This window comes from Cydia pomonella, chromosome 13 (assembly GCF_033807575.1).
Source record: "Cydia pomonella isolate Wapato2018A chromosome 13, ilCydPomo1, whole genome shotgun sequence".
NCBI classification, from domain to species: Eukaryota; Metazoa; Arthropoda; class Insecta; order Lepidoptera; family Tortricidae; genus Cydia; species Cydia pomonella.
The window spans coordinates 8673891-8701345 of NC_084715.1; the positions used below are offsets into that span (position 1 = coordinate 8673891).

A 27455-nucleotide genomic window follows, 5' to 3' on the forward strand; every position below is an offset into this window, starting at 1 on the left:
TAAGCTTATAGCATTTATTTACAGCTTTAGAATATTTACAACATGTGTAAAACAAAATAACCTAATACATAATACAATATATCACGATTCAAGGCACATAAATACGTTGGCGATAAGTACTCGTACTGTGAACCCCAGGCACTTTATTTACCACATATTTCTTAGTCACTTATTTGTACTACTTATATAGTTCGTGTCATACACGATGACGCGCAGATTTGTCAAATCTAGCCTTTAATAGCATGGCATTACGAGTCAAGGCACGCGTCTTCGTTAATGACACGATCTATATCAAAAGACTACGACCAATAGCAAACATGCAACCACACACTGTACCTATAACAAAAATTATTATAGTGCGAGCGAGACAGGCGTCAACGCGTTTAATAGTGCTAGCATTCCAAAGAGTTAATGATATCAAATACACTCAAACGCAATGAAAACGTGTCACCTCGTATGAAAATCCTGAACAGTCACCTGTTTCCATTGATTTTTACTAACAGTAACGATTATACATTTTAAATTAGGTAATAAATAAAGCGGTAACCATTTAAATGACCCATCGACAAACTATGGCGTGGCGATATGATTTTTACAAATGAAAGTAAGACATAATTTGACTGTATTGTAAGTTCACATCCATAATTTTGATTGAATTTTCTGTTATACAAATTCAAGCATCAAATTTAAAAATGTGTTCACGAAAGTAAATTGGAGAAAACTATAATATTTTTTTATTATTTTTTTGATGCTGTCAATCAAAATAATCAGCTTGCAAACAAAAAATAAACATAAAATGAACCTTTTGTACTAAAATTCTGGGTAAGCGGTGACGTTTTGTATTACGCATTACCGAAAGCTACCAGTCTTGAAATTAATAGCCCTAGAAATTATACCTACATATAAGCTTAATGCTAAAAATACTTATAAAACACACTCTACTTAACTCTATACAATGTAACTAATTTAACTGGAGTACAATAATTATATACATACATAATTATGTTCTATATTAATATGTTCCTGGTAGCAATCGGTTTCTAAAGATTATATTTTAGAGCTACCATTTTCAAATGTGTGGCCCTAATTAACTCTTTGTCTCCAATCTGGCAAGCGAATCTTAAATCGCTTAATAGTTATTACATTAACTAAATTATGTTCTGATTCGCAAGTCAGATCGACCGACTTATATTTACCAATCTAACAAGCAACAGGTTTCATTGAAAACTCGTTAAGTAAGGCCAAGGGAGAACAAATAATTTATACCGAATAAGCAACTCTTGCTTGACACACAAGTTAAGTAACGCCAGGCTTTCAATAACACATACATAGACTAGGCTAATATTCAATAGAAGATATGAACAAACTTAACATAACTAACGCAACGAACGACATAGGCGCAAACGAAGCACATGAATTTGGCTTTATCTTAGAGGCAATCTTTGCTGTAGCATTCTTCACATTACCCAAAAACTTATCAAGAATATCCGATCTCGCCGTGACGTCACACGCCGTGTGACTAATCGCTTCTAAGACGGGAGCTGTGAATACCCTGAAGTTAACATCTGCAGGGTTCATTTGTCCGTACATCCAGAAAGGCAGCCTGTTAGAAAGAACCCATAAGTTCTGATTGCTGTCCACCTTAATGTCAGTAGGGTAGATCATGGTAGTGTCGTTCATGGAGATTCGACCCTGGTTCTTCATTGTGTATTCCTTGTTGGACGTCCGCCAGCAAGCCACAGCGTTAAGGTTCACTAAAGAGTAGAAAAGGACGCCTGTCTTGGGATCCACGAATGACGCACTTGATTGAGCATTTGGACCTCTGCTACCGAGTAGTTTAAAAGAATTGAAGTTAGCTTCAGCTAAAGTCTTGTTCCTCAGGAATTCTGTGGAAACAGCAAACTCATTAAAGCTCGCCATCGGGTGGAAGTAGAGGGTGCTGTAGTTGTCAGAGTTGGGCGCCGACAGTCCCATGCCGAAGATGGCGTCATCCCAAGTGAAGTTCAATCCCTTAATATTAAAATCGCAAGCCAGAGGATCTTGGTTGAAGTAATGATGACTAATTCTCCACGATTCGTTCTTTTCCCAAGAGTAGACTACGATTCCCGCCTTACCAACATCGCCGGCGTACGCGAAAGTTTTTTCGCAATCTAAATCTTCCACTGCAATGTTGGCAAACCCAGAATCTTGCTTGACCAGGTCTGCAGGGAATGTGTACTTTCTCAAAAGATTATCAGTCTTCAAGTCGTAGACGATGATTGAGGGCGAGAACTTGGTGGCGTTAGTTTCGAGGCTGCCCATCTTTCCACTGTCTAGGACCCAAAGACGTCCACATTTGTCAGCTCGGACCCTGAACGGTGAAATGATTTCTGGAGGTTTTCCATCACTTCCGATAGAGTGCGCTGCCCAACTCGGGTAGGGGATTAAGTTCGGTGACTTGGTGCTATTATCTGGAATTAAAGGAAAAAGCCGGTAAGTTTATTTAATTCTGGTTAAATATTACGAATTTACAAAATATATCAAAACAAACGCACTGTTTAGGCATAGATTTAACAAAAGACAGCCTATTATTGGAATATTAATGGACGAATGTATGTCAACATCCATTATTACAGCGAAAGTTATTTCAAATAGCTTGCTGATGTACCTGTCTGTCAAAGTCTATTATCAGAATGGAATTGAAAAGGAATAGTTATTGAATACTATGTCAACTCTTTGTGTACTCTAATATATGTAGGGTATCTACACACTTTCACTAAAAATACTATTGAATACGGGGTATTCACCATAAATATTTGTTTTATTGATTTCCAGATAGGTATTTCGGCACAGATTCGATTGAGAAAATGGCTTGTATATGAGTCACGTTGTGATTGTGTGTGACAATTGAAATGGATTCTAATGGGTAAAGTATTAAGACGGTAATTAAGCTAATGTGGTTTTAGATTGTCATAACACTAATTTTTATAGGCAGTCAGTGACATCGTCAAATAAGTAACGTGTGTGTTTCCGGTCATTATAAATCTGGGAATAATTGTTTTATTTAATTAATTATATCACATGTTTAACTTGTTTGTGCTCATTGAAGCTTCATATCCTAATAGTTATATTCTGTACATGGCTTTATGTAATGACATGTACAACGCACCTAGCCTATTAAACCCACTGGTTTTAGTTTATGGATCACTACTTACTCGTAAATACTTCTGTGTTTTCACTTTCTATTTTATTTCATGTAAAGTTATACTTTTTAATGGATATTTTGTGACGTCAACCTTATCTCTGTTATATCACGATTTAGCTCAAAGCGCAGATTTATGACAGTTCTGTCTCAGCATTACGACCGAAGAAGCTTACTATGTTTATTGTTTACATAGAAATTTTACTATCTCGAATCAACTGTAAAATGAAAACGTATGAGTCAGGCGCGCCGAACGATCATATCGTGTTTCTTATTACATTGACGGAAGGCCTACGGGCTTCACAAACAAATGTCATGTCTGTGTAAATAAGTAAATATCGTTCGCGTGTTACTAATGCCCTCGTGTCATCATACGAACTATTTCCATAGCATACACTATTCACCAGTCAAAGCACTCGTAACAAAAGGTAAAAGTTAATTTGCCTTTCTGTATAATTTAAAAAGCCATTTGGTTTTATTATCATTTTAGTTGTTAAGTACGTCTGGAAGAACAAAACATAACCCCTAAAGGCAACTGTCACTACCTATATACACAAGGAGAGTAAAGTTGTTACATAAAGGTACACCTACAATTTTTATGTACAAGAATTGTATTAAAAGCATGTCTGCTGTTAAACTAAATATCTTTTCGAGGTTACTATTTAGGGATTTTAGGCTAATGTCTGGACTTTTGTCAGTAAGTATATTCTATTTTTCCGTAAGTATATGGCAGCCCTAAATTAGACTGACTAGACAATATGTTAAGCTCTATGTGTGATATTATCAACTTGTGCCCGCTTAAACTAATAATGCCATATTAAAATAACACTTGCAGAGTCTGTGCTAATAAAATCGCTGCTCGGGACCCTTTCTGGCGAGAGAGCCAAAGTATAAGGTATAGTGCGGTTTCCCTGTCTCTTTTAGCCGCAAGATAGCAGTAAGTTTCCGGTGAAAGGATAAATGTAATTTTCATCACACTTGCTCGAAAAAGATCTTATTTCATGCGGGTGTACTGAAGGACAAAGACCTATATTGTTCCCGTGGGAGTTTTGGATTGTGAAAAGAAGGAGTTACAGCTTTTTTTTTAATTATGTCACTTATTCATACAAACCAAGTAGCATACATGAGTTTTACTTTTAAAATACTGACGTGTATAATTTTATATTTTTTTATGTTTAAAATTATTTAATTCGATTAATTTAACAGCCATTTAATATTTTCAATCGTGGCTGAATGCCGAATAGGTTTGCGCCTTCGGTGCCTAACCTGTCACGAAGTTACAAAATGAATTTAAGAATTATTTCGTTTAATATTTAGATTTTATTTCGCAAGTGTGATGGAAACATTATGTGTAACTCCGGGGGTAAGAATATTGCGAACTCGGGTCTTTAATTCCCTCCAGCGTGCGGCTGTTGGGAATTACCACCCTTGTATCAAAAATTGCACTTACTCGTTGCACAATGAACTATAACAACTTAATATCCGGTGTTTAACAACTATACCTATAATATATATTATTTACATAAAATATTTAATGTCTTTGAAAAGACAGAACATTTAACTGTCTGTCTGTCATCGAGTTATATTGTACTGTGTACGCAGTACAATATAACTCGATGCTGTCTGTAACCTCTTCAGGCTTAAACCGCAGAACAGATTTATATGAAATTTGGTACAGAGATGGCTTGACACCCGGGAAAGGACATGGAATATTTTTTATCAAACATCATCATAGTCATCATTCTACGCAGACGTTGCGAGCAGAAGCTAGTGATTTAATAATAACAGATCCACCTCACCTTTCAAGCTAACATAATTTAGCGTAGACGGCACCCCATGCTTCCACCGCGGCACCGTAACGAACAGTCTATCCTCGTAGACCTCCACGCCCATCGGTATGTTGTTCTCTGGGATGAACGTCTTGCTGTCTATCGCCTGCTGCCGCGACTCGGGACTGGCATATTGGTAGTCAAGCTGGCTCCATTCGAAGACTAGGTGGAGCTTGTCGCTTGTGGCGAGGCAGGCGAGAGAGAGGAGAAGAAGGGAGCGGAGCCCCATGATTGGTCACTGGAATAGAGAAAATATATGGATAGTGAATTGTATTCTGTTACAGTGGAATCTTTCCAGTAGTTAAGTAATAAGTACTATTGAACTAAGAAATAGGTAAAGGAAAAGTGGAAACATTCCATGTCTGGGGCACGACTCGAATTCACGACTCTGGGTAGCCATCGCTCTGCAAACTGAGCTACCGAGACTATTTCCACCATTTCCGCCGTAGTGAGGCGCCTAGCGACATCTACCGTAAGAGTACACTTCTGAAACGGATACCGGAGTTCTAAGTCATATTGGATATTCACTAGTAACTAGGAAATATTGTATGAAACAAAAAATAATAATATCTTGCTTTCTCGCAAAAGACTGTAAGTTTGTCTGTTTTTTCCTTTATTTCTAAGCATTGTGGTATCGTTTGCAGACGTTTCGGCTTAATACAAAATTAATTTCTGATTCTTAGTTTCAAATATCAATGGTTTCATACTTCTCATTGTAATAGAAATTACAGTTCTATAAAACAATTGGAAAAGTTGCGTTTCTAATCAAAGTCGAACCTGCTTACTATCCCAATTTTCTGTATAGCCGTTAGGTCGTTACCAATTTCAGAGCAGGGCAATGCACACCGGACGCCTGCGCAACACGGCTTCGTCTGCAGTTCCTAACAAATCGAGACGCGAATGTCTACACGTCCATGTGTGCCATAATTAAAATATAAAAATAATCATGAATAAAAATACATTTAAATAGTTCAATCACAAATTACAAAGCTACAAAAAAATATATATGTATTTATTTTTTATTTTATGCTTTCAGTCGCTGATCTGTTATTCAGTCTAAACAACACACGCTGCGACCATTAGTAAACTAGTCATTTCCATTGATGGGTACAATGTTTGCGAATGACATAACGAGAGCTTAATATTACGATCGCGCACAATCAATCAGCGCGCGCAGGGTGAGTGACCTTGCGCAGTTTAGAGGTCAGCTGCGCAAGCGACCATTGTCGAGTCGCATTCTACTGCGGACCTCTGCGTAACTTTTAGTTCGTATAGGTGCACGACCAATGTCAAAATATAGGGCGGAAGAAATTTACTTTAAAAAAATTCATAATATGTACCTAACTACTCAATTCAATACGTTAGTTTGCAATATATTACGTGGAATGGTTTCGCAATAAAGATTTCTATTTCTATTTCTATTTCTAATACCTAGTCACTTATAGGTAAGTATGTTTATATTTTAGACCAGTTTACTTAAATGCAACTGGTTATAATTATGATTATAATAATGGTTAAAATACAAATTACAACAAGGGATCCAATCAAGAGCCTTGAGGAACTCCATAGAAATATCCATAATAACAAAACAAGGCAAGATAACCTTCACACTCAAGAGCACTCAAAATTAAAGTTTACTTTTAAAGTGGACAACGCTTATTTAATCTCGTGGGAAAAGTAAAATCCCGCAAAGCCCATGCACAAAGCCATGGAAACCTAACTAATAATACGAATAATGTATTTTTCCACTCATGCACTTTGTACAATTTCCCTGTAACAGTATCAGTGACAGGCATATCCGCCGGAAGCAGCAAGGTCGAAAGTCCGGATAACCTTGGAAAGTTCTCGTGAACTTTGCAATGTTTTTACCCTTCGACAATTCGAACAAGATGATTGATAACCGACTGTCGTCCGCTATCAGTGTCTTTTTGATAATCAAGTCAGTGCCCCAACAGGTAAGAGGGGGCTGACGCAAAATTATAGTTATGTTATTATATTGATTTTTTACACGTTTTTATCAGTGGCATATGCGGTGAAAATTATGCGGGCATACTCGAAACAAAAAGGTTAAAGTTACCTTAAAATAAATAATCACGAAGACGTGTCTAATTTTCATTTATTTTCAGATGTATATATCGTACCTACTTTGATATTACCCTATTACTATGGGTAGAAGTAGAGGAGACCAAAAGTTGAAACAAATTAAATTTTTAGGCCATAACTCTACTGTATCACCTTATCGCAAATTTCATAACTATTTATTACCCAACAGAAATACCACAGTGTACTTAGAACTATTTAAACATTTTTTTTGTGCATCAATCAAGTCTGTTTCAACTCTCCTAATATCAAGGTAACTTGAAACAGGTAGTTAGGTTGACACATATCTATAATTTATGAATTTAAACAAAAATACCTAGCAAAATAGTATCAGTTAAACATTTTCACCGGTAACCGCAGCTCAATTTAGAATTTTAGTTTTCAAATCGTATTTTAACTAAACTACCTAGTTGTTAGCGATTGAAGCATTTTTTAATAAGCTTCCAATTCGTACCCAAACTGCTAAATTAAAATTGAAAAACATTTCAACATTCAGTCAATATGAAGATCCTTTAACAAATTCAAACAAAAAAAATTGCGAAGTAACTTGCAACAGGGTGTTTCAACATATGTACCTCGCCATAAATAGCTAGGTAGTGATCTTAGTGATATAGCCAAGGGATCTGACTAGCAACATTTTATACAAAAGTATATTTTCAGAGTAATTGGGATAAAAGGTAAAAACCCGCGTGACGGCCATATCTTCCATTGCAAGTTTCGCGCGGCGCGCCATTTGTTTTGTTTCCTTCTAATTACCTGGCTTTACGCTCCTTCTCAAGCAAGTCTCTTTAATTTTTCGACATTCAGTCGAGTTCAATGCGCGCTCAAGCCAGCCGGTACGAAGTATCTAGGTCGTCCCACCATATCTCGCTGTCGGTCTGCCACCGCTGCAGTAGCCCGATTTCCACTATCAGTCCCCGCATGCTGAGCCCGTTCCTTTTGCCGCGCATGCCAATTTTTGATGTTACTTATTGTATATTGTAACCTATCTGTTTTTTTTACTGTGTGGCAATAAATGGTTTCTTATTCTTATTCAGTATATGACTATTATGAGATTCGGGGACTGAAAACTGTCAGAGCTATATATATCGAAATACGTTTCTATATAATTAGGTACAGTTTTGACTGTTTGGACAATGTACTGAATCTGCTAATTCTGCTATAGGTATAATGAACATAATTGTATAGTTATAAAATTTTGTTCACTTCAAGAATCCTTAGTGTTATCTTCAGTTTTAGTGCTATCATTGTCATATGTATTCATTCGTCTTCCTTGTGTTTTTTGCATTGAGGGTCATAACCTTGTTGATATCGTTTTGACAGCCTCCTTCTTCAATAACATGGTTGATTTTACGTTCGATTCATTTTTTTGTCACACTCAAAAAAACTTCATAGTTACACGCAATACTTCTTACATAAACACAACATAGCCAGTAATATAAACCACGACACAAAAAGACATAAACGTTTTAGACCTAGTATATGTTATTCCCTTTTGCCACAAAAGTAAAAGCCTTAGGAATTTAATGAACATTAAAATTCAACGCAATACGGCCATTGTTACTGGATTCACGGAAAAATGGCCCGTAAAACTACGAAGTAAGAGTTGTAAAGGCGTAAACGATGAAATGGACTAACCGATTTGTTCCACACTTTATCGTAATGCCACTTTTATGATAGCCAAGGAAATGTACGAGAAAATTAAGTTAGTATTGAAACCTAGAATACCTTAAATGTATGACGCGATTTATCTAATAGGGATGTTTCCGGTATTTAAAATAAATTATTTCACACTATGCACGAAATAACACACTAGATAATTATTAGAAATACATAGACAGCAGTCATTTTTTTACATAATTTATATTTAATAAATCGGATATAACAAAAAAAAATTGTGAGTTGACCGTGACGTCATGCAGTTTTCATATAAATTCCATATTGGCAAATCGTTTTGACAGTTCAAAAAAAACTGATTTGGCTAGTACGAAGGGACCCTATTTTATGATAATTGTTGCGATGAAGATATAAATCGCGCAATAAATTCTATTATTTTTATTAAACAGCGTCGCTAACCATTTGAATGAAAAAAGTTTGTGATAGTTGTGCCGTAACTATAAGTTCACAACTTTGTTTTGCGGATCATTACCATTAGATATGCATACGTGATATTCTGCATTATATTATATTCAGAGTAGGCAACGTAACGTAATATATTCACGTTGTATCATTTAATACAGCCTACCTACATAAATTACATAATAAACGTGCCCATGTCTAAAGGTCAAAGCAAAACTCCATAGTCTAGACGTTTTATTATAGCAAGTGTAATTGGTATACTGTAACCGTTCTTGTGTAAATAAATAAATACATTTTTGGCTGCATTTCCAGGGTTGTTTTTTTTATCGATAGCAAATCTGTCGCCGACACAAATTATTGAGATGGTTACGTTTGTGGAGATGTAAAAGAACTTTGACAATATTCCCCCTTGTCCCCGCCTCAAATGTATGGCGGCGGTCACATGGGACGGGGAAAATGTAAATACACGCAATATCTACGCTAATTTAGTAAGTCTATTCTGATTACATATCATACTTGTCTAGCAAACCTCTTCGTACATTCGTGTCAAAGATTTATATGAATGCCTTTACATATAGGTATTGTATATAGGTATTAGGTATTGTCGTCATTCTTTTCGTGACCCTCGTGTATTGCTTGATCTTTTCTCTATGGGAATCTCAAGTTATTCCTCACGATTCGCCAGTGGAAGCAACCTTAGCCGCCCGCATTTCCGAACCAAAAATGACCTCATCGCATGCTAACGAAAATATATATGTACCCTTGGCCACCCTTGCAGACCGGTTGGAAGACAGAATTTGCATAACAAATGCAAGCAAATTAGATGCAGTGTTTCTACATGCCGTGACAGGCTTGTGCATTTCGCGTTAGCGCGTTCTTGGCTTTCGGAAATGTAGAAAATGTACTAGTTTTTTGGGTGTTATCTGCACCCAAACTGCACTGCAGTGTCAGATACGTTTTCAAGTTATTTTTGTAGGCCTTTGCAGCTAAAGCCGTCTGTGTGCTTTCATAAACACGTTAGCAATAAAATAAACCTTAGACTGCAGCCAAAAAACTTATATCCTGCCATACCATAACACATCACTATAAACCCTTGCCCTAAAGCGTCCCCTGATCTGTACTCTCTCAACTGTTTACAGCAGTTGTTAGTTTTTGTACTCAATTATGTACTTTTTTAAGGATAATACACAAACGTATCAAAGATAAAAGTCCCCGTATTTGACATTCTAATTCTAATAATTTATTGATACACTGCTTGTCACATTTATTGCTATCCATATATACACATAGAGGTATACATATATGAAAAATCTAACATATAGAATATTAAAATAAAACATTTGAACGACTATTACAAAGTTTAATGGACCAAGACACTAAACGGCATTGACAACAAAGGTACGCAACTACGCATGCTGCATCCTGATTGTTATCAACAAGTCGGCTAGCCCAATTTTTATCTCACTGACATGTTCAAAACTCACCTTTCATCCAAACGCATAAGGTCCAAATTACAAGAGAAGATAAATACGAGAATGCATGAATAAAACAAACTAAACGGCATTAGAGAAATTAAGGCAATTTGAACCGAGGCCCATTGCGACACGGATTAGAGGTCACATGTGTTGTGCTAAATTAGATAAAGGAATTTAGGCTTTAATTGCAGGTGATACGGTATATGTAATCGATATATGTAATTAAATAGTTTTGATATTGACACTTTTGAAGGTTAAACTTACAGGTGTAGGCAAACAAACCGATGACTGTACCGTTGTGATTGAATTGGCGTCGGTCTCATTATGTATTTTCATTAAGGCATTCATAAGTTTTTCTGCTTATGCTTCACACACTCGATTGCCAGCTAGAAAATTCAAATGTATATCTTCAATATGATTTAAGACGACTTTAAACTTGGTCTTCAGCGCTAGTCATATTATAATCACACTAATAAGAGATGTTACTTAAAATAATATTATAGTCTGTATTTCTCGGTAGTTAAATCTAAACAATGTGTTTTTTACATTTTCAGGTACTTGAAACATCCATCAGTTAACCAAATAGAAAACTGCCCGGATCTGTTCCTTCATCGTTCTGACTTTAACCTATTAAATTTAATCGTATAATAATAAAAAATAAATAAAAAATATTATAGGACATTTTCACACAAATTGACCAAGCCCCACAGTAAGCTCAATAATGCTTGTGTTGAGGGTAGTTAGAGAACGATATATATAATATATATATACTTAATAACACAGAAAACACCCATGACTCAGGAACAAATATCCATGCTCATCACACTAATAAATGCCCTTACCAGGATTTGAACCCGGGACCACCGGCTTCGTAGGCAGGGTCACTACGCCAAACCGGTCGTCAAAATCATAATGTTCATAATGTTTTCATCTACCCTCTAATGGCTAAATATAATCTCGTTTTAGGTTCTTTACTAGGGCAAAGTAATAGCAAATATTAGAAAACTAATTACTATTGATTAATCAAATTACCCGATATATTCCTATTAACAAAACAGCACGATTAAAGCAGCTTCGTTGTTACCAGTAAGTAAATTATCGTAGTTAAACTTCTGTAAGTTTTGGCACATCTAAATTAATTTATTGACTTAAAGAATTTACTTGCTCAATAAAATATCCAATAGGGTTGTTTCCAATTTTTTGACATCAATATTACGTTCTATATTAACTAAAAGTTGCCCTAAAATTCAACTTTTATACTAAAAACGGCTTTAAATATGTTAAATTAACAAAATATATTTTGACAGATACTTTCGCGCCCAAAACGCTCTTTGAAAATTGTGTGACGACACAGTTTACGGTTTGACACATAACTTCATACACACGTAGAAGATACGAACTGTCAACTGACATTTGTCATTTGTTGTTTATCACCTAACTGTCAACAGTGTCAATCCGAGAGTTGTGACGTCAACAGAATCTTCAAAGACGTTTCAAGTTTGGTCACGTGACGTGTGCCAAAAGATATTTTAAATTCAATATTTACAAAAATATGGTCATTACAGGTCCCCTAAATGTAGTTTAACATGTTCTTATAATCCAAAAGAATTTATTGGGATACAATTCTGCCCTAAGATTTGTAGATGGAAACAACCCTATTGTGGTCTGTTTACATTCTTTTAAATACCTAAAGGGACTATAGTTAAACAGCTACGTCTAGTCTACCTATTCTCGGATAATATGTCGACATTATCCGAAAAAATAAGACCGCTAGTAAAATAAGACTGGTGTCTACCAGCGGTCCTTATTTTTCTGTTTCACGTTAACCAGGACTAACAGAAAAAAAAACGATTTAATTACAAGTATTAAGTGTACTAAGATTATACCTGTGTACCCTGTAGATACAGGTACGCAGATTAACCTGTAGGTATGGTTTGAGCACTATAAATTAAAGTTGTTTCACCAAAACTGACTTCGACGCCGACGGATTGAATGAGTGAGTTGAAACTTGAAAGTCAGTGCTTAAAGTTTAATTTTGCAGTACGATACCTTACTACATTATACAGAAATTACATAATCGATTAGTTTAGCGGTTATACATATTCGGTATATACATTTCACTACAGGTAATGAAATTTCGAAAACTAAATATACAATAAAACATATAATTTATACTCCTTTCTATAGCCTTGCTGATAACAATAATACACCAAAATGTACACTAAATAACACCGTACGACCTTTATTTACAGTCTAATTCAGATTGCATTTAAATGCAGTTACCCAACTCAGTGATTATAATGAAATAAATCAGGATTAGACATGGACAATGAATTGTAATTGGTATACGATTAACAATTATTTGCAAAGATCGTGCAACTGATATAAATACTTTATCGTTGAAGCTATGACACACGGCAGACACGCCATGGCGTGTCTATGTGCGCGCGACAATGTCTGTATTCGCCACTGACAAATGGTATTCGCATATATATATGTTCCTGACCAGCCGATTGAATATATCCCGGCGAAACCTTGGCAACGTGGTATCAGAAAAAGTTGATACTTGATACTAACAAGTACCCATACAACTCATACAAGGCGCTCAGAATGTTTGGAATGTGTAGAACGGCCTATGGCAAAACATGGGGTTTAAACCCAAAGATACTAAGGTGGATCTATACCATGATGGTAAGACCTATCATTTTGTACGGATGCTTGGCAGGGTGGCCAAGGACACTAAAGAGCACATGCAGGGATGCCCTTATGAAAATACAGAGAACTGCATGAATGGCTATTACCGGAACGTTTAGAACAACGCCAACATCGGCGATGGAGGTACTGCTAGACCTCCCGCCGCTACATCTGGTGATACAATCTGAGGCGCGGAAATCGCTACACAGGCTGGCTCTAACAGGCCTATGGAGCGATAGCAAGCCAAAGACTAAACACACAAACATGGAATGTGACAATTTCAAGGAAAGGAAAATGAATATGGGCTGCGATAAGATGCAACCCAAGTTTGTGTTCCGTAAGAATTTTGAAGTTAAAGTTCCAACAAGGGCTGAATGGACCGAAGGTCTTCAAGCTGGTGCCTTGGTGTCTCTGATGAAAACGACATCATATGGTACACAGACGGGTCCAAGACGGGCAGGCATTTATGCGAATGACTTTAGTAGTAGCATAAGCATGGGTAATTACGCTACTGTCTTCCAGGCCGAGACATACGCTATAATTGCCTATAGTTAGCCAAACCCAAGGGAAGAATATCTATATACTCAGCGACAGTCAGGCTGCACTCAAGGCGCTCACGGCCCAGAGTGGACTCTAGACTGATATACAATGGTCTATCCAAGGTCTGAACAAGCTTGGAAGACAAAACAAAGTGCAACTGGTATGGATCCCAGGGCACGAGGGATTCATAGGCAATGAAAATGCAGATGAACTTGCCAGAGCCGGATCTGTAAGTAACCTCATAGATCCGGAACCATTTGTAGGGCTCTCACACCAAAAAGAATGGGACAGCCTGACGGGTCTAAAGCACTCAAAGCTCTTCATATAAGGAGTAGACTCCGGTTGGAGTAAAAAGCTATGGAAACTTAGCAGGAGACAACTCCAAATTATAACAGGGGTGTTTACGGGCCATTATGGGATCAAAGGAGTTTTGGCCAGAATAGGACACTCCGGCAACACCAATTGTCGAATGTGTGGTGAAGAGGAAGAGACAGTAACACACCTAATGTGTGAATGTCACGCCCTCGCCAGACAAAGAATGAAGGACTTTGGAGCAGGCAATCTGGAACCAAAGGAATTCAAAAGGCTACCCATAAGCTCTATCATCCGGCACATGGAGATGGTCAAAAAAGCTCTTGAGTAGCTGATGGATCTTTCATTAGGGGGCAACTACGCAAAAGATCCCTATGGGTCGAAGGGTATCCGCAAGGGCCCCCGAAAATTAGAAGATAAGATAAGATATTGAGGCTGAGGAAAAAGGAAGAGGCTTTATTAGCCGATACTAAATTGAATACCAACTGATGCATTTACCATAGGATTTAACAATGTTACACAAAGGGCATTCCCACTAACGCAGGCTTCTGCGGAATCCTGTTCATAACCATTATAATTATGACAGATGTCACGATAATTCATTGTCCGCTGGCAATTAATGTAAACGCAATATCTACAACTGATTGCTGTAAAAAACGAAATATACTTGTATAATTACTATTTCGTTGGGTAATTACAAGCATTGTACCTACGATTTTATACTACCTATTTATTCGTCTGCATTTGTTTATCTTTGAAATACATATAATTATGTAACGCTATTTAATGTAACTATGTATGTATGTATGTGTTCGTTTTGGAGGCCAAGACCCTCTTTGGATCACTGCGCCACAATAGTTAGTTAGTTAGTTTATTTAATGTAACTAGTATAAGTAAATGAAGTAATTAATATTCAATACATAAAGGTCACATTTTAGTCTACGTCAACACATATAATCGTAATATAATAAAGAGCTTTTCAGTCCAGTACCGTGTTTAAGTTAAGTAAGGTACGAGATTGAACAGCTTGATTATATCACTATTCTATACAATACTTTTTCGACGAGTCATTTAAAATAATAGTTTCTTACTATAAAACCTGAATGAAAATTGGTAAGTATCTCAGTTAACTAGAATGTAGTACAAAAGACATGAACGCGAGACTATCATCGCCGGCGCGTTAATGTCTTTTCTATGGGAGCGCGGTGGCACATGATTGGTCAAATTCTTTACTCACATCGTATCGAAGTGAATATTATACATGAAAATATTGCAATTATAGTCTGGTATACGAAATCTTTATTCAGCCATTACAGACGACGATTATAAAAAAAATTTAACGCCTAATGTTAAAAAGAACCTACGAGTATGCTTACTATTGTCTACTCTCAACCTTCGATGCTCAATAGTGACATTCTGTAACTTCCTTAGACTCTTGTCTTTGGCTTCTGGTTATTAGCAGGCCGGAATTTAGAGACCTAGGGCCCCTAGGTACTTGGTATGATGGTATGTCACTTAGAAGAGGGCTCCCTTCTCCATCTTAAAATCATTGCTATGTTGCCTGGGCCCTAGACCCGGGCCTTGTGGCAGCCTATTCGTGCTCGTCCTTACAGATTTTATATTTTTACATTGATTTCTAAGTATAGCTCTTAGCTACTAATGATAATAAAAAGTACGTGAAGATTACTACTATACATATATAATACAGCAACAGCACTATTTATTGTGATTTTTTTATACTACGTCGGTGGCAAACAAGCATACGGCCCGCCTGATGGTAAGCAGTCTCCGTAGCCTATGTACGCCTGCAACTCCAGAGGAGTTACATGCGCGTTGCCGACCCTAACACTTCGCACCCTCGTTGAGCTCTGGCAACCTTATTCACTGCCAGGACACAAGAGTGGGGTCTAGTGTAATTTTGGCTGCGGTTTTCTGTAAGGTCGATCGTTTTCCTCACTCATCGTGTAGCGATATTGGTTCAAAGTTCGAAGTGTTTTTATTCGTGAGTATAAGTATTTCAAACTGATTACAGTGGTGGTAAATAAATATGTGTATCACCATACCCTGCCTGATGGCGTACAAAAACTTGAATCATTTCCTTACATACTAACATGCGAAATCTACATAAATACCTAGTTATTATTATTATTGAAAGTCATGTTAGTCCTTTGGGCGGGCCGGGGACAGTTTGGTTTTGGGCCGGAATCTCATAAGCATTAAAATTATACAGCAAACATTCTGAAGTAGTGTAAAAACTATTTTTAATCAAAAATGTCAATAGTTTATGCTTAAACTGATTTAGGGGTAACATTCTAAAATGGACAGGCAATTTGTTATACGTAAATCTTACTAGCTAAGCAGAACACACTTTTACGCATTAGGGCAGTATTTGCGGAAACAGGAAAGAGATTCTGAGGGTACCTAGAATTTCTAGCAAATACCTCAGAGACCGTCCTGAATAGTGTTGGGTTTGTTTTGATATACATCGCAACTTCAAAAATGTAGAGGCAAGGGAATGTAAGTTTGTTCAAGTCTTTGAAATGTGGCACACAGCTATCTGTTAGGTGAAGCCCCAAAATCGCTTTCACACATTTCTTCTGTGCCATAAAGACGGTTTCCCTGTTGACTGAATTATCCCAATATATGATCCCATACCGCAAAGTAGAGGCAACGAAACTGTGATAGGCCATCATTACAGCCTCCGTACTAATTTGCTTGGACAGTTTGTACAAAGCGAAAGCATATTTATTTATTTTTTTACAAACTATCTCAGTATGAGCTGTCCAACTTAAATGATTGTCAATATGGACTCCTAAAAAAATTGTATTGCTTACTGATTCTATAACTGTTCGTTCATAATTGCAATTAATGGGTATCATTACTTAATATTTTCTTTGATAAAAATGCATCACTTTCGTTTTATTTACATTTATTATTAAATTATTGTTCTTGAGCAATTCAATTATGGTATGTAAAGTGTAAATAATTTCATATTCATAGTCTCTATCATCTTTGCAATCAATTACTACTGTGCTGTCGTTCTTAACAAACACATCCCTCGCTACGCATCCTCACACAACTCTGGTGGAAACGCAGCGTACCTAATGATGAAACAAAACAGTCTACCTATCTAAATATCTATATGCGATTTGACCCACGCCATGCCAGAAATGGCGGTCCAAGGTGAACAGGTAAATTGGATTATTTTATTTTTACCGGGTCAGCCGCAAGCGGAACTTGATGTGAATACGAGTAAAAAATATTGCGACACTGGTTTACCCTCTACTTTAAGATTTAAAGTTCAATAACTTACAGCCCTACATTGATTTTTAAACAACTTGTCACGTGATTTTAAAAATAAAACTGAACTAGTTGACTTTTTAAGGAGCTTTGCACGCTTTATCCGATTCGTCGCTCCGATATTTGAGCGAAACACCGCTTTGCGACATAGCGACATCCCGCTCGCACGTCGGAGCGACGTCGGATCCAGTGTACCAAGCGCCTAAGAGTCATAGGAACCTTTTTGGTATTATTTATTTGTATTACAATTTCATATACCTGTCTCTACTCAGTAAAAAACAGTATGTATCTGAACGAAGAGAAATTACTCAAATCAAAACCCGTTAATGTTTAGGTCATACTGATCCACTTTTACTATGGGAAATCCCCGAAATCGCGAAAAAATATTTGGCTGTTAAATATTACACTGGATCCCAATTAAAAAAGATCTTCGTATTGTTACATTTGTTACTTAGCGCAAACCGCCTTTTTGATTGCAATGATGGTATTAAAAAAAGATAATAGTAAAAAAAAAGTGGCGTAATTTACATAAAGTCATATATATTTTTCTTTTCGCCTCATAAATGCGTGGTTATAATCGTTCGAGTTCCTCGTGTTTATAAAGCAAATCAAAATTAATTACTCAAATTCTCAGTGATTAAAAGTCCACGTTATTACTAAAGTTATTAAATAAAAGAACCTTCGTATCCGTGGGTTTGGCGTGCCACAAGGAAGTATACTAGGACTGATAAAGTTATTGGTCAATAACTGACCAATATCATTAGTTTAGAAGGTTGCTATATTGCAACCACGTTAATCAAAACTAGTTTACGCTTGTCATGTGATTTTAAAACAGTTTATGAATGAATATTGGCATTAAAATTCACTTTATACCTCTTTTTAGTACATCTTTTTAGCTGCTCTAATGCGGGTTTACACACTCGTCAAGTCACCCCGAGACAAGCGGAGAACGAATGTGTACATACTGCTCCCTTCTGGTCTCGGTCTTCTTCGTCTCGTCGCCTAAAACTCGCGGTTCTCCAATTGTATCGGAGTGGTGCCGAATCTCGGCGAGAGGCTCTCGACGAGTGTGCACAGCCGGCATAAGATGCAGCATAACAGAAGTGTGAAACCACGATTAATGACAGGACTCACATATAAAAGTTTCATTTGACTAAAATAATCTTCGTTAGTACGAAGTTAGTTCGTTACTGTAGGGCTTAATAATTATTTTAACATTAGTAGGAAACCAATGAATCGGGGTAAATTCCTTCAACACTAGGGACTAATAAGTATATTACCTTTTCCTTAACTACCTACTCATTTCATAAAACTCTGCAATTAAAGACAAATCTTGATCATTTAAGGAAAAATCAATAGAAAACGTAGTTCATTACAATCATTACTCAATGCAGAAACCTTCGCTTAGGTAAGTACATTACAACTATTGCAAGGTACATACTTAGTGTAAGTATAGGTACTCAACTCAGTATCAATTATTGATACTTCATAATCACGTAAGGACTGACGAGTATCAAATGTAGGTATGGTAGGTATTTGTCTTTACAGCTGTTAATAAGATGCATACTTTTAACGAAATTTGATAAATGTCTTCTGTTTTATCTGCTTCAGCTTTGTATACCACAATTATTAGATTCGAATTGCCTACACGTCGCTAAAAAAAATATCAAACAATGAGGTTTGAATTTTATAGCGGGTGGTTACACGCCAAATAATGAAATGGCGGCGTTTCATGATATGCCTAGGAATTTCCAATATTTCATGATCTAGCAGATTTTACTATTGGACACTTTTTTATAATTTTTGTAGTCTTTTATAAAGGATAGTTCACGCGGAAACTAGGTGATGAGGTAAAGCTTCAATCTAAGTTTTCACAGTTGGCATCAAGTTGAAATTATTGTTTGTGGAGACCGGTCTGTTTAAGCTTACACGGGCTACATGTAATGTTAAGTATGTAACTTTACTTTTGAGTGGCATAAACGTGATCCACTTTATTCGGTTCTTGTCTGTTTGTTGATTTCATGTCTTTTAATTATTTATATAAGAATTCAAGTCTTGGAGACCCTTTACATCTCTAAGGATAATTTAATGATCTTTTTTTATTATATTTTATCTCTGACACTTAAGAGACTTTTAAATCTCTAAAGAATTTTAGTATTTGTCGTTTGTATTTTTATCATAGTCTTTTTTTGTGTAATTCGATATTAAGAGACTGTATACATCTCTAATAAAGTATCTAATATTTAATTTATTCCATATTCGTAATTGTATTTTGTTATATTTATGATTGTAAAAAATGACATGTAAAAGTGCCTCAGTGGCCTATTTGCTGAATAAATGTTTGTTTGTTTGTTATTGGTTTTTAATTTAGCTTTAAGTTAGGATATTTTAAACACATCACATCACATCACATCACATCACATCACATCACATCACATCACATCACATCACATCTCAAAACATAACTTTACGTCTACGTATAATTATGTTTTATGATGTGTTGATTCTATAAACTATTTCCATACCAAATTTCATCTAATTAAGTACCTACAGCGATTTAAGTTTGAATAATTAAGAGAATACAATTCAAAGAGAGTTTTAAGAAAAAGAAAAATATATTTTTATTATTACTATACATAAAATAGTCCATCAGGTAAATAGGGCGACCATGTAATGCGCCGCGGTAGAGACTAGCCAGTAATTGGCAATTAAAAGCAAATATTTTCATTAACTTACAAGTAATTACTCGTTTAAATGTAACAAATTGCCTTTTGTATTACAGCCTTGGTGAAAGATAAACAGAACCATAAACAAGGTAAGTAAGGTATATATTTTAACTGACAATGAGACAAACACATTTGCTAATATTATACTCGTACATTTTAGGTAAGAACTTGCGTAGAGTCAGACCAAGATAAGTTGGCAGCGATTTTGATGGCCCAGACGGTGCAAGTGTCAAGAATACGTCATAGTTTCATAGAAGTTTGGCGTTTAAAATAACCCGTGGACCGTCTGGGCTATCAAAATCGCTGACAACTTATCTTGGTTTGACTCTAGAATTTGAACTCTATGTTCTTGAAATTACGTGCAATATAAAAGAGCACTGAAATTTATAATGTTTGACTCACAGTTTAAATTGTTAAGGTAAAACTCCAAGAAATTCACTAAATAAGCCACAATTATGTAGATACGTAATTATAATTACCTACGCTGAATCAAGTTCTGCGTGAAAATCAATTTAATTGGTTATTTAAGATTTTGTCCTCGTTTTTTTTCGTGTACAAACGGCTTAAAGTGGGGCAACAAACATGTTTTGATAGATTTTTCACAATACTATTTGTCACAAAACAAAAATTAGTAAGTTTAAATACAATCAGTAGTGTCTTCATGTGATATAAGAAGCTAATTAAAAATTATTGCAAGTTACAAGTTTTTATAAAACGAGAGCAAAGTCTAGCGTTAATTTCGACAGTAAAAATGATTGATCTCTACTTCTGTAAATCCAATACCCACTATGATGATAATGATGTAATCCTGTTATCCCTCGTTATTGGCGAGATCCTGAGCGGCTACTTCCAGCTCTTTCCAGCCGAGTCCTTCTCAACTGATCGCCTCCATGTGGTACGAGGACTCCCTGACCGTCTACTGTCAGTCGATTGCCAGCGGAGACCCTGCTTGGATAGGTGGTTGTCAGGTCTACTAATACTCGTACCTACTATAAGAGTGACAAATACTGAGATGAGAAGATCCTTCCGAAGTTCGCGGTAGCCCATCAGGATACTAGAGATTAAGTGAAGCAAGCGAGAACATTTTAGAGTATAAACTGAAACCAGTTACAACCGGTCATCAGTAGAATTCCAAATTCGAGCGCGACATTTCCTTCCTCGAAGCTCACCGCGCACGCGCGGCCGGAATGCCCTGACCTACAAATTTGACGCTAGTACCTTTTACTTGGTACCAGTCGTTTGATTGATTCCACATATGGGTTCTATATATGGTTATGCGTTAGTCTTTAAAAGCTTAATTAACATTTTTTTTTATATATAATGTTGGGATTGGGACTAGACAGTAGATTTTCGGATTCTTTTCGTACGATTAACTATGTACCGACTACGTATTATACTTCTTTTACTAACTAACTAATAAGGTAAATGCCCTAGTGTTTGACTGGCTAATTCCATTAGTTGACATACTGACCAGTGGCGTAGCTAGTGCAGTCGCTGGGCCGTGGAAAAAGCTGCCCTCAGTGTGGCAACAGGGGTGGTGGACCTCTTGCTGCACAGCGCGCAAAGCGGAAATTGGGAAGCGGTGGCCTCCTTCTGCGAACAAGTCATGTCGCAGAAGGAGGCGGAGAGGGAGCGTGAGGCTGATCCTGATATTCCTGATGCGCCGCCTCTCTGACGCAGGCGGCGGGTTCGAAGGAGGAGAGCGTATGTTCGCCTCGATCCCTAATGGGGCCAGCAGGTACGAGACCCGCATTGCACGGCTCCACATACGTCGCCGAGGGGGATCAAGCGTTTCTGATCCCCCTCCATTGTGCGGGTATCTTGGCGCCAAGCCGAGCAAGCGGCTGAGGGGACGGTGCGTAAACGCATTCGCCCACTCCGTGAACAAAACAAAAGGGTCCCTCGCCTACGTACGGCCTCGCACTAAGGGGGGGCCTGGCAAAGCCAACCATTTTATTACCTCGGGAATACACATTAAAAAAGGACCTCGCAGATATGGTTTTACCCACGTCTAGATTAATTCACGCTACGCCACTGATACTGTCTGTCACTTAATATATGACTACTGGCCGTTGGTTTTGAGTCTATAAAGGTTCATTTAAAGAAAATGCAGTAATGACATCATCTTCCAAATATTACAGGCCGATACTTTCACAGTTTATTATTTTTACAACTACCCAAACATTTCAAACATCTGCACATGACCGAATACAGGAAAGTAAACTTTATAGCAATGATATGATGGCTGAAATTATATTGAATTGAAGTTTAATATGGTATTTAAGAGAATTACAATCCGCTAATAAATCGATGTGAATCACCATATTATAACAATTGTACAAGTGTTTATCATAATTTATATCATAAGTATTAAAGTTATTTGTTTTAGTTCCAATCGTGAAACATGACACATGGTCTACCTATCCAAGGTGGTTTACGAATAGTTTAAAGATTATTATTATTCATTATAATATAAGTAATGTTGGCCTAGGTACTAGTTATTGTATTTATATATGTTGCTAAGTAGATACTATATTATTTTCATCACACTTGCTCGAAAAAGACCTAATTTTATGCAGGTATACTGAAGAACAAAGGCATGTATTGTTCCCGCGGGAGTTATTGGATTCTGAAAAAAAAGCTATAACTCCCGAGGGAGGGCTCATGATCCCGAATCTCAAAAACGTGTGGTCATACAATCAAATAATCCCATGGGACCAACCACAAAATTGCAATCAAAATCTAATAGTCACTTTGAAGGCCCGAAACGTATAGGCCCAGAGGTATATTTTTTCACGATTTTCATATCGGTCCTATGGGAAACCTTGTTCAGCAAGTATGACCTTACTACTTACTATACATTTTTGACACTCGGGATCACGACCCCAATCACCCAGTAGAAGCAGATAACGATGTTGACGAAGGGCCCTCTGATGAGTGATGGCATGAATACTGTGTCAATTGCAAATAATAATGTTTGCCGTTAGGAAAACGTAACACTCTTTACCTACTCCTGTGTTTGTAAAGGTTAGCCTATTTCGCATATCTGTATTTGAATGCAGTAAGATCTAAATTAGTGGTGTGAACTCAAAGGCATGTCAGTATTACGTCGCGTTATTCCGTAACCCTCGTAAGATCAGTCACCGCACATGTAAAGTGGAATCATATGATTGATTATACAACATTATCACCAAAGAAATGGGACTTAATGTATATCCTACAAGCATTTGAATACTAGTGGTTCTATGAACTGTAGACCTCGTTTAGAAAATGTAAAAAATACTTTGGTTGAGTCATTATTATTTATTTTATTACAGTGAACTCACAATGGTTTTATGCGCCATTGGCGCTTAAGTCTTGTTGGAGTATCGAGACAAACCATTGTGGTTTAACGATACTTTTTGATCAAATATTCTGTAATTGTGTTTTACCTGTAATAAATAATAATAAAAAAATAATAATAATAATAATCCGCAGGGCAGCTTGTGGCGAGCTGTTGGGGAATAACGACCCCACGGACCCGAGTACTCCCGAGAGTCGGTCAGGGTCTCCGTCTCCGGCGTGTCTTCGTCGGTCGGAGTGGACCCCAAGGGGACCCGCAGGACTCTCAGCTCTGGCTTGCCTTCATTGGCCGTCCAGAGAGGAGTCGTTAGAGCTAAATGCTCCAGGGGTGGAAGTGAAAACTTGCATAAGACGCGAGTTGGCACAGTGGCTGTTATCAGCCACTGGGTAGAAAGCGGCGTACACCTCTCGACACCCCTGAGCCGCTCACACCGGTGTTGCTCCTGGTCGTCTTCACGACGGCATTTTCAGGGGCCCATCTAGTGGGCGGCGAGTCACCGCCTGCCTCGATAACTAGTGGAAACATTGTTATGGCAGGTGTCCGGACGTCTTTGCAATAACCCAGTCTCATTGTCCTCCCAAACTTCAATCCATAGACCGTTATACTGTTCATTTTTACTACAATAGTCCCAATGCCTGCTGCGACTGGTTCATGGGTGTCTATTGTTGCGCCTGTGAACGGGTTCCAGCAGGCGTTCTACATGACATTAAAGCTCTCCAAGGGGCCTCTACGTGTTGGATCTATATCCCCACGCAAGCCTATCAAAAGACCGGGATTTATAAGCCCGTGAAATCCAAGGAGATACAATAAATAATAATAATAATGCTAACTTCCGCATTTTTAAATTTTTTCAAACCAGTTTTTTTGAAAATTTCGTTAAAAAAAATTAATGATAGAATCTGATCACAATTTTTTTCGAGAATCGCGTTGAGAATTGCGACCTCTAGAGGAGAACAACCGGACATACGAAAGCAGTTTGCCAGAGTCAAAACTGAGACCTTTGCTAACGCTTCGATCAATTAAAGCATATTTGAATGCGATAAAGGTGCCATATTTTGCTTAAAAGTCTCCCACTGAATTAGATCTAATGATACTGTCTACACCTGTCCAATGACTTACTTATACAATTTAGTCTGGCACGGGGGCGAAATTGAAAAATGATGGGGCGAAGATTTGGCCAATCATAGGAAATGTGAATATGGTTTCTTTTTCTACTGAAAATATATATTTAAGTTATAGGTAGTTAGACAGAATACCAGCAGAGACTCAGATTCAAATCAATTTACAGCCCAAGTACTTATTCATGTAATGAATGTAACATGTTTTTGTTGGGTTAGTATTTTTTTATTAGAGACCTCTTAATTTTGACATAGGTCAATCGTTGACATTTTTTTTACTTTCTCCACTAAGCGGTAGTATGTGTAATATAATATAATCTGCTATATATGTCGATGTTCGACTTATTTTGGACTTACTGGACGCCGTAGGCGCCTTCTAAAGTTACATTTCAGATACTTTTATAAACCAATTTTTAGTAGACCGCTGCAGAAGGGATACAAAACAGACTGGTAGTTTTCCTCAAAGGGTCGATCCAAGGCTAAAGACCGGTTTATAGTCAAGACATTTGGATTGCAATGCATTTAGGTTCCCCGAATTGGGCCTAAGATAACCTCTCAAACGTGGTGAGTTGCAATGTGGGCGTATACAGACGATTCCAAGGGTCTTTTATCGTGCAATCGCGAAGAAAAATGAGTACCAGATCCATATAATGTCTTGAGTTGTTGTCTACAGTTACCTACGAGGTTTGAGACATTTGCTGACGCGGTGGTGCCATATGGTACCATATTTTTGTAATATTTATAATAATTTGATAAAGCTTTAAATGTTAAATGACCTAAACTGACTCCAAGAACAGCAGGGCTCCCGTTTTTGTGCTCACCAGTTGGCGCCTTGGCGCCACTGTATATGGTGGTCCAGAAAAACGGCTTTAAAAATTTTGCTATGTTTATTTAAAAAAATGTTCTAATATATACAAAAGTATTTTAACGTCTCAATTTGCCGTTTTTTAAATATGTTTAATTTTGCATATACTTCAGTTCCCACTTTTATAAAACCACTAAGATTTATTGAACTAAGTATATCTAATGTTTACCATGAATAATCAAAAACAAAATAAAATAAATGGGTGCCAAGTTGGTACTTCAACGGATATGTTACAATACGACCATTCCACGAGAACACTAAGAACCACGTGCACCAAGTAAAGAAAAATATATACGTCTTATTTTTAACTCCCGACGCAAAAAGAGAGGGGTGTTATTTTAATACTTATGTACTTGTATATGTTCCTAGTTAAATCACTGAACGTGACCGAACATAGGTACTACAATTCAAATAGAAAAAACAGAAAACAGAATAGATCATTTAGGGTAATAGGTAAGGTAGGAATCAAAAGGTAAGGGATTCGGGTAATTCCTAATTTTCAGAATTATCCAACCATGTAAGTTCCTATTTTATTACGTATTAATTTCTTCAATGATTAAGTTATTACACACGTATGATTACATTGCTAAGCTAGCAATCACGACAGTCCACATAGGGTGACGTAGGGTACCTACCTTGAGAATAACTTAATAAATTAAACATTTGGCAACAGTGAGTGCACTTTAATTAGAAACATTTCGATAAACCTTCAAAGATAACTCGAAGTCATACTAGAATTTTATAACAGTAAAAACAACGGCAGATAACAAACTAAGTAAAACTTTTCAAACTTGAACTTGCCTTCCTTTGCCATTGGAGCAAATTTTGAAAAAAGCTATTCATAAAGGGTTGCCAGCCTAAAAATTGCATAAATTAAAATGAAATAACTAACCTTTCTGGTTTCTCCGGGTTGAAATCACGTAATACTTATTGGACACGCTTGGTAACGGTACTGACACTGAAGGACACGTGTTGAGAGGCCGGTTGCTCGGCGGAGACTGAGGTGGCCATACCTGCACGCCTGCTTCGAGCCGGGTGGCAATGCTTTTCTATCTGTTAGAGATAGTTTTTGCACGGCTGCATTTTTAATACGAACATTTTCTGCAGGATTCCATGGAGAGAGGATCGATCTGAAAACAAAACAAACAAACAAAATTGGATGGTTGTATGTATGTGAACAATACTTATCCAATTACACTAGTAAACTTTTTTATACTAATTTTAAACAAAACGTTTGCCTCCCGTTTGCAACCTTTAAAAAATAATAGCTAGCTAGATATGTAATGTAATATTATAGCAAAAATTAATTATGCTTGACGAATTAACCCAAAGGTAAATCACTAACAACCCTTATTAATAGTAGGAGATCCGAAGAGAGAATTTTTGTAGTTACTCGAGCATGTCAGATTATGTTACGAGTGATATCATGCTACCTGTGTAGATCTATCTTAACCACTTTTAGCCGTCTATGTTGATGGCTTGGGTGGTTGGGAGTTATAAGAGTAGAATAATAACCTTTACATTTTTACGACACGACGTCGCAACGTGACACGATGTGTCTCGTTGCAAATCGTGTAATTGTGTTTAGGCGTCTTCAACCTAAAAATTTTAAGGTTTCGACGAATTAAGAATCTGAAAATTAGAATTCTGTAAAAAAAAAAAGTAAACTACTTTGACGGATATTTATAAATGGCGTAAATAAAAACGTGGTCACCCCAGCTCGCTAACTTCTTAGATACTCAAAGCTATAGACTCGTGACTCCAGCCCACCGGCCAATTCATCTAATTGGGGTTTGGCTACTTTGTAAATTAATTAAAGATAGGCGTGCCCGGCGAACGTAAGTACTATGAGAATTAGAGAACTAGGTAGGCATAGACATACATATTACTTCG

At 37.0% G+C, this 27455-nt stretch overlaps 1 protein-coding gene across 1 annotated transcript; it reads right to left on the reverse strand.

Annotated features, from left to right (window-relative positions):
• On the reverse strand, positions 1 to 26679 carry LOC133524096 (protein yellow). The gene is made up of 3 exons (XM_061859940.1): positions 26455 to 26679; positions 4981 to 5248; positions 1 to 2450 (listed from the first exon to the last, which is right to left on the reverse strand). The coding sequence occupies exons 2-3, from the start codon at positions 5237 to 5239 to the stop codon at positions 1339 to 1341; spliced, it is 1371 nt and encodes a 456-aa protein (XP_061715924.1). The 5' UTR covers positions 5240 to 5248; positions 26455 to 26679; the 3' UTR covers positions 1 to 1338.
• Positions 26680 to 27455: the final 776 nt, after the last annotated feature.

Excerpts from the sequence above, each read along its gene's own strand:
- LOC133524096 (XM_061859940.1), bottom strand. The coding sequence starts at position 5,239 with ATGGGGCTCCGCTCCCTTCTTCTCCTCTCTCTCGCCTGCCTCGCCACA. Across the intron at positions 2,451-4,980 it reads AAATTATGTTAGCTTGAAAG|ATAATAGCACCAAGTCACCG; the intron begins GTGAGGTGGATC and ends CTTTAATTCCAG.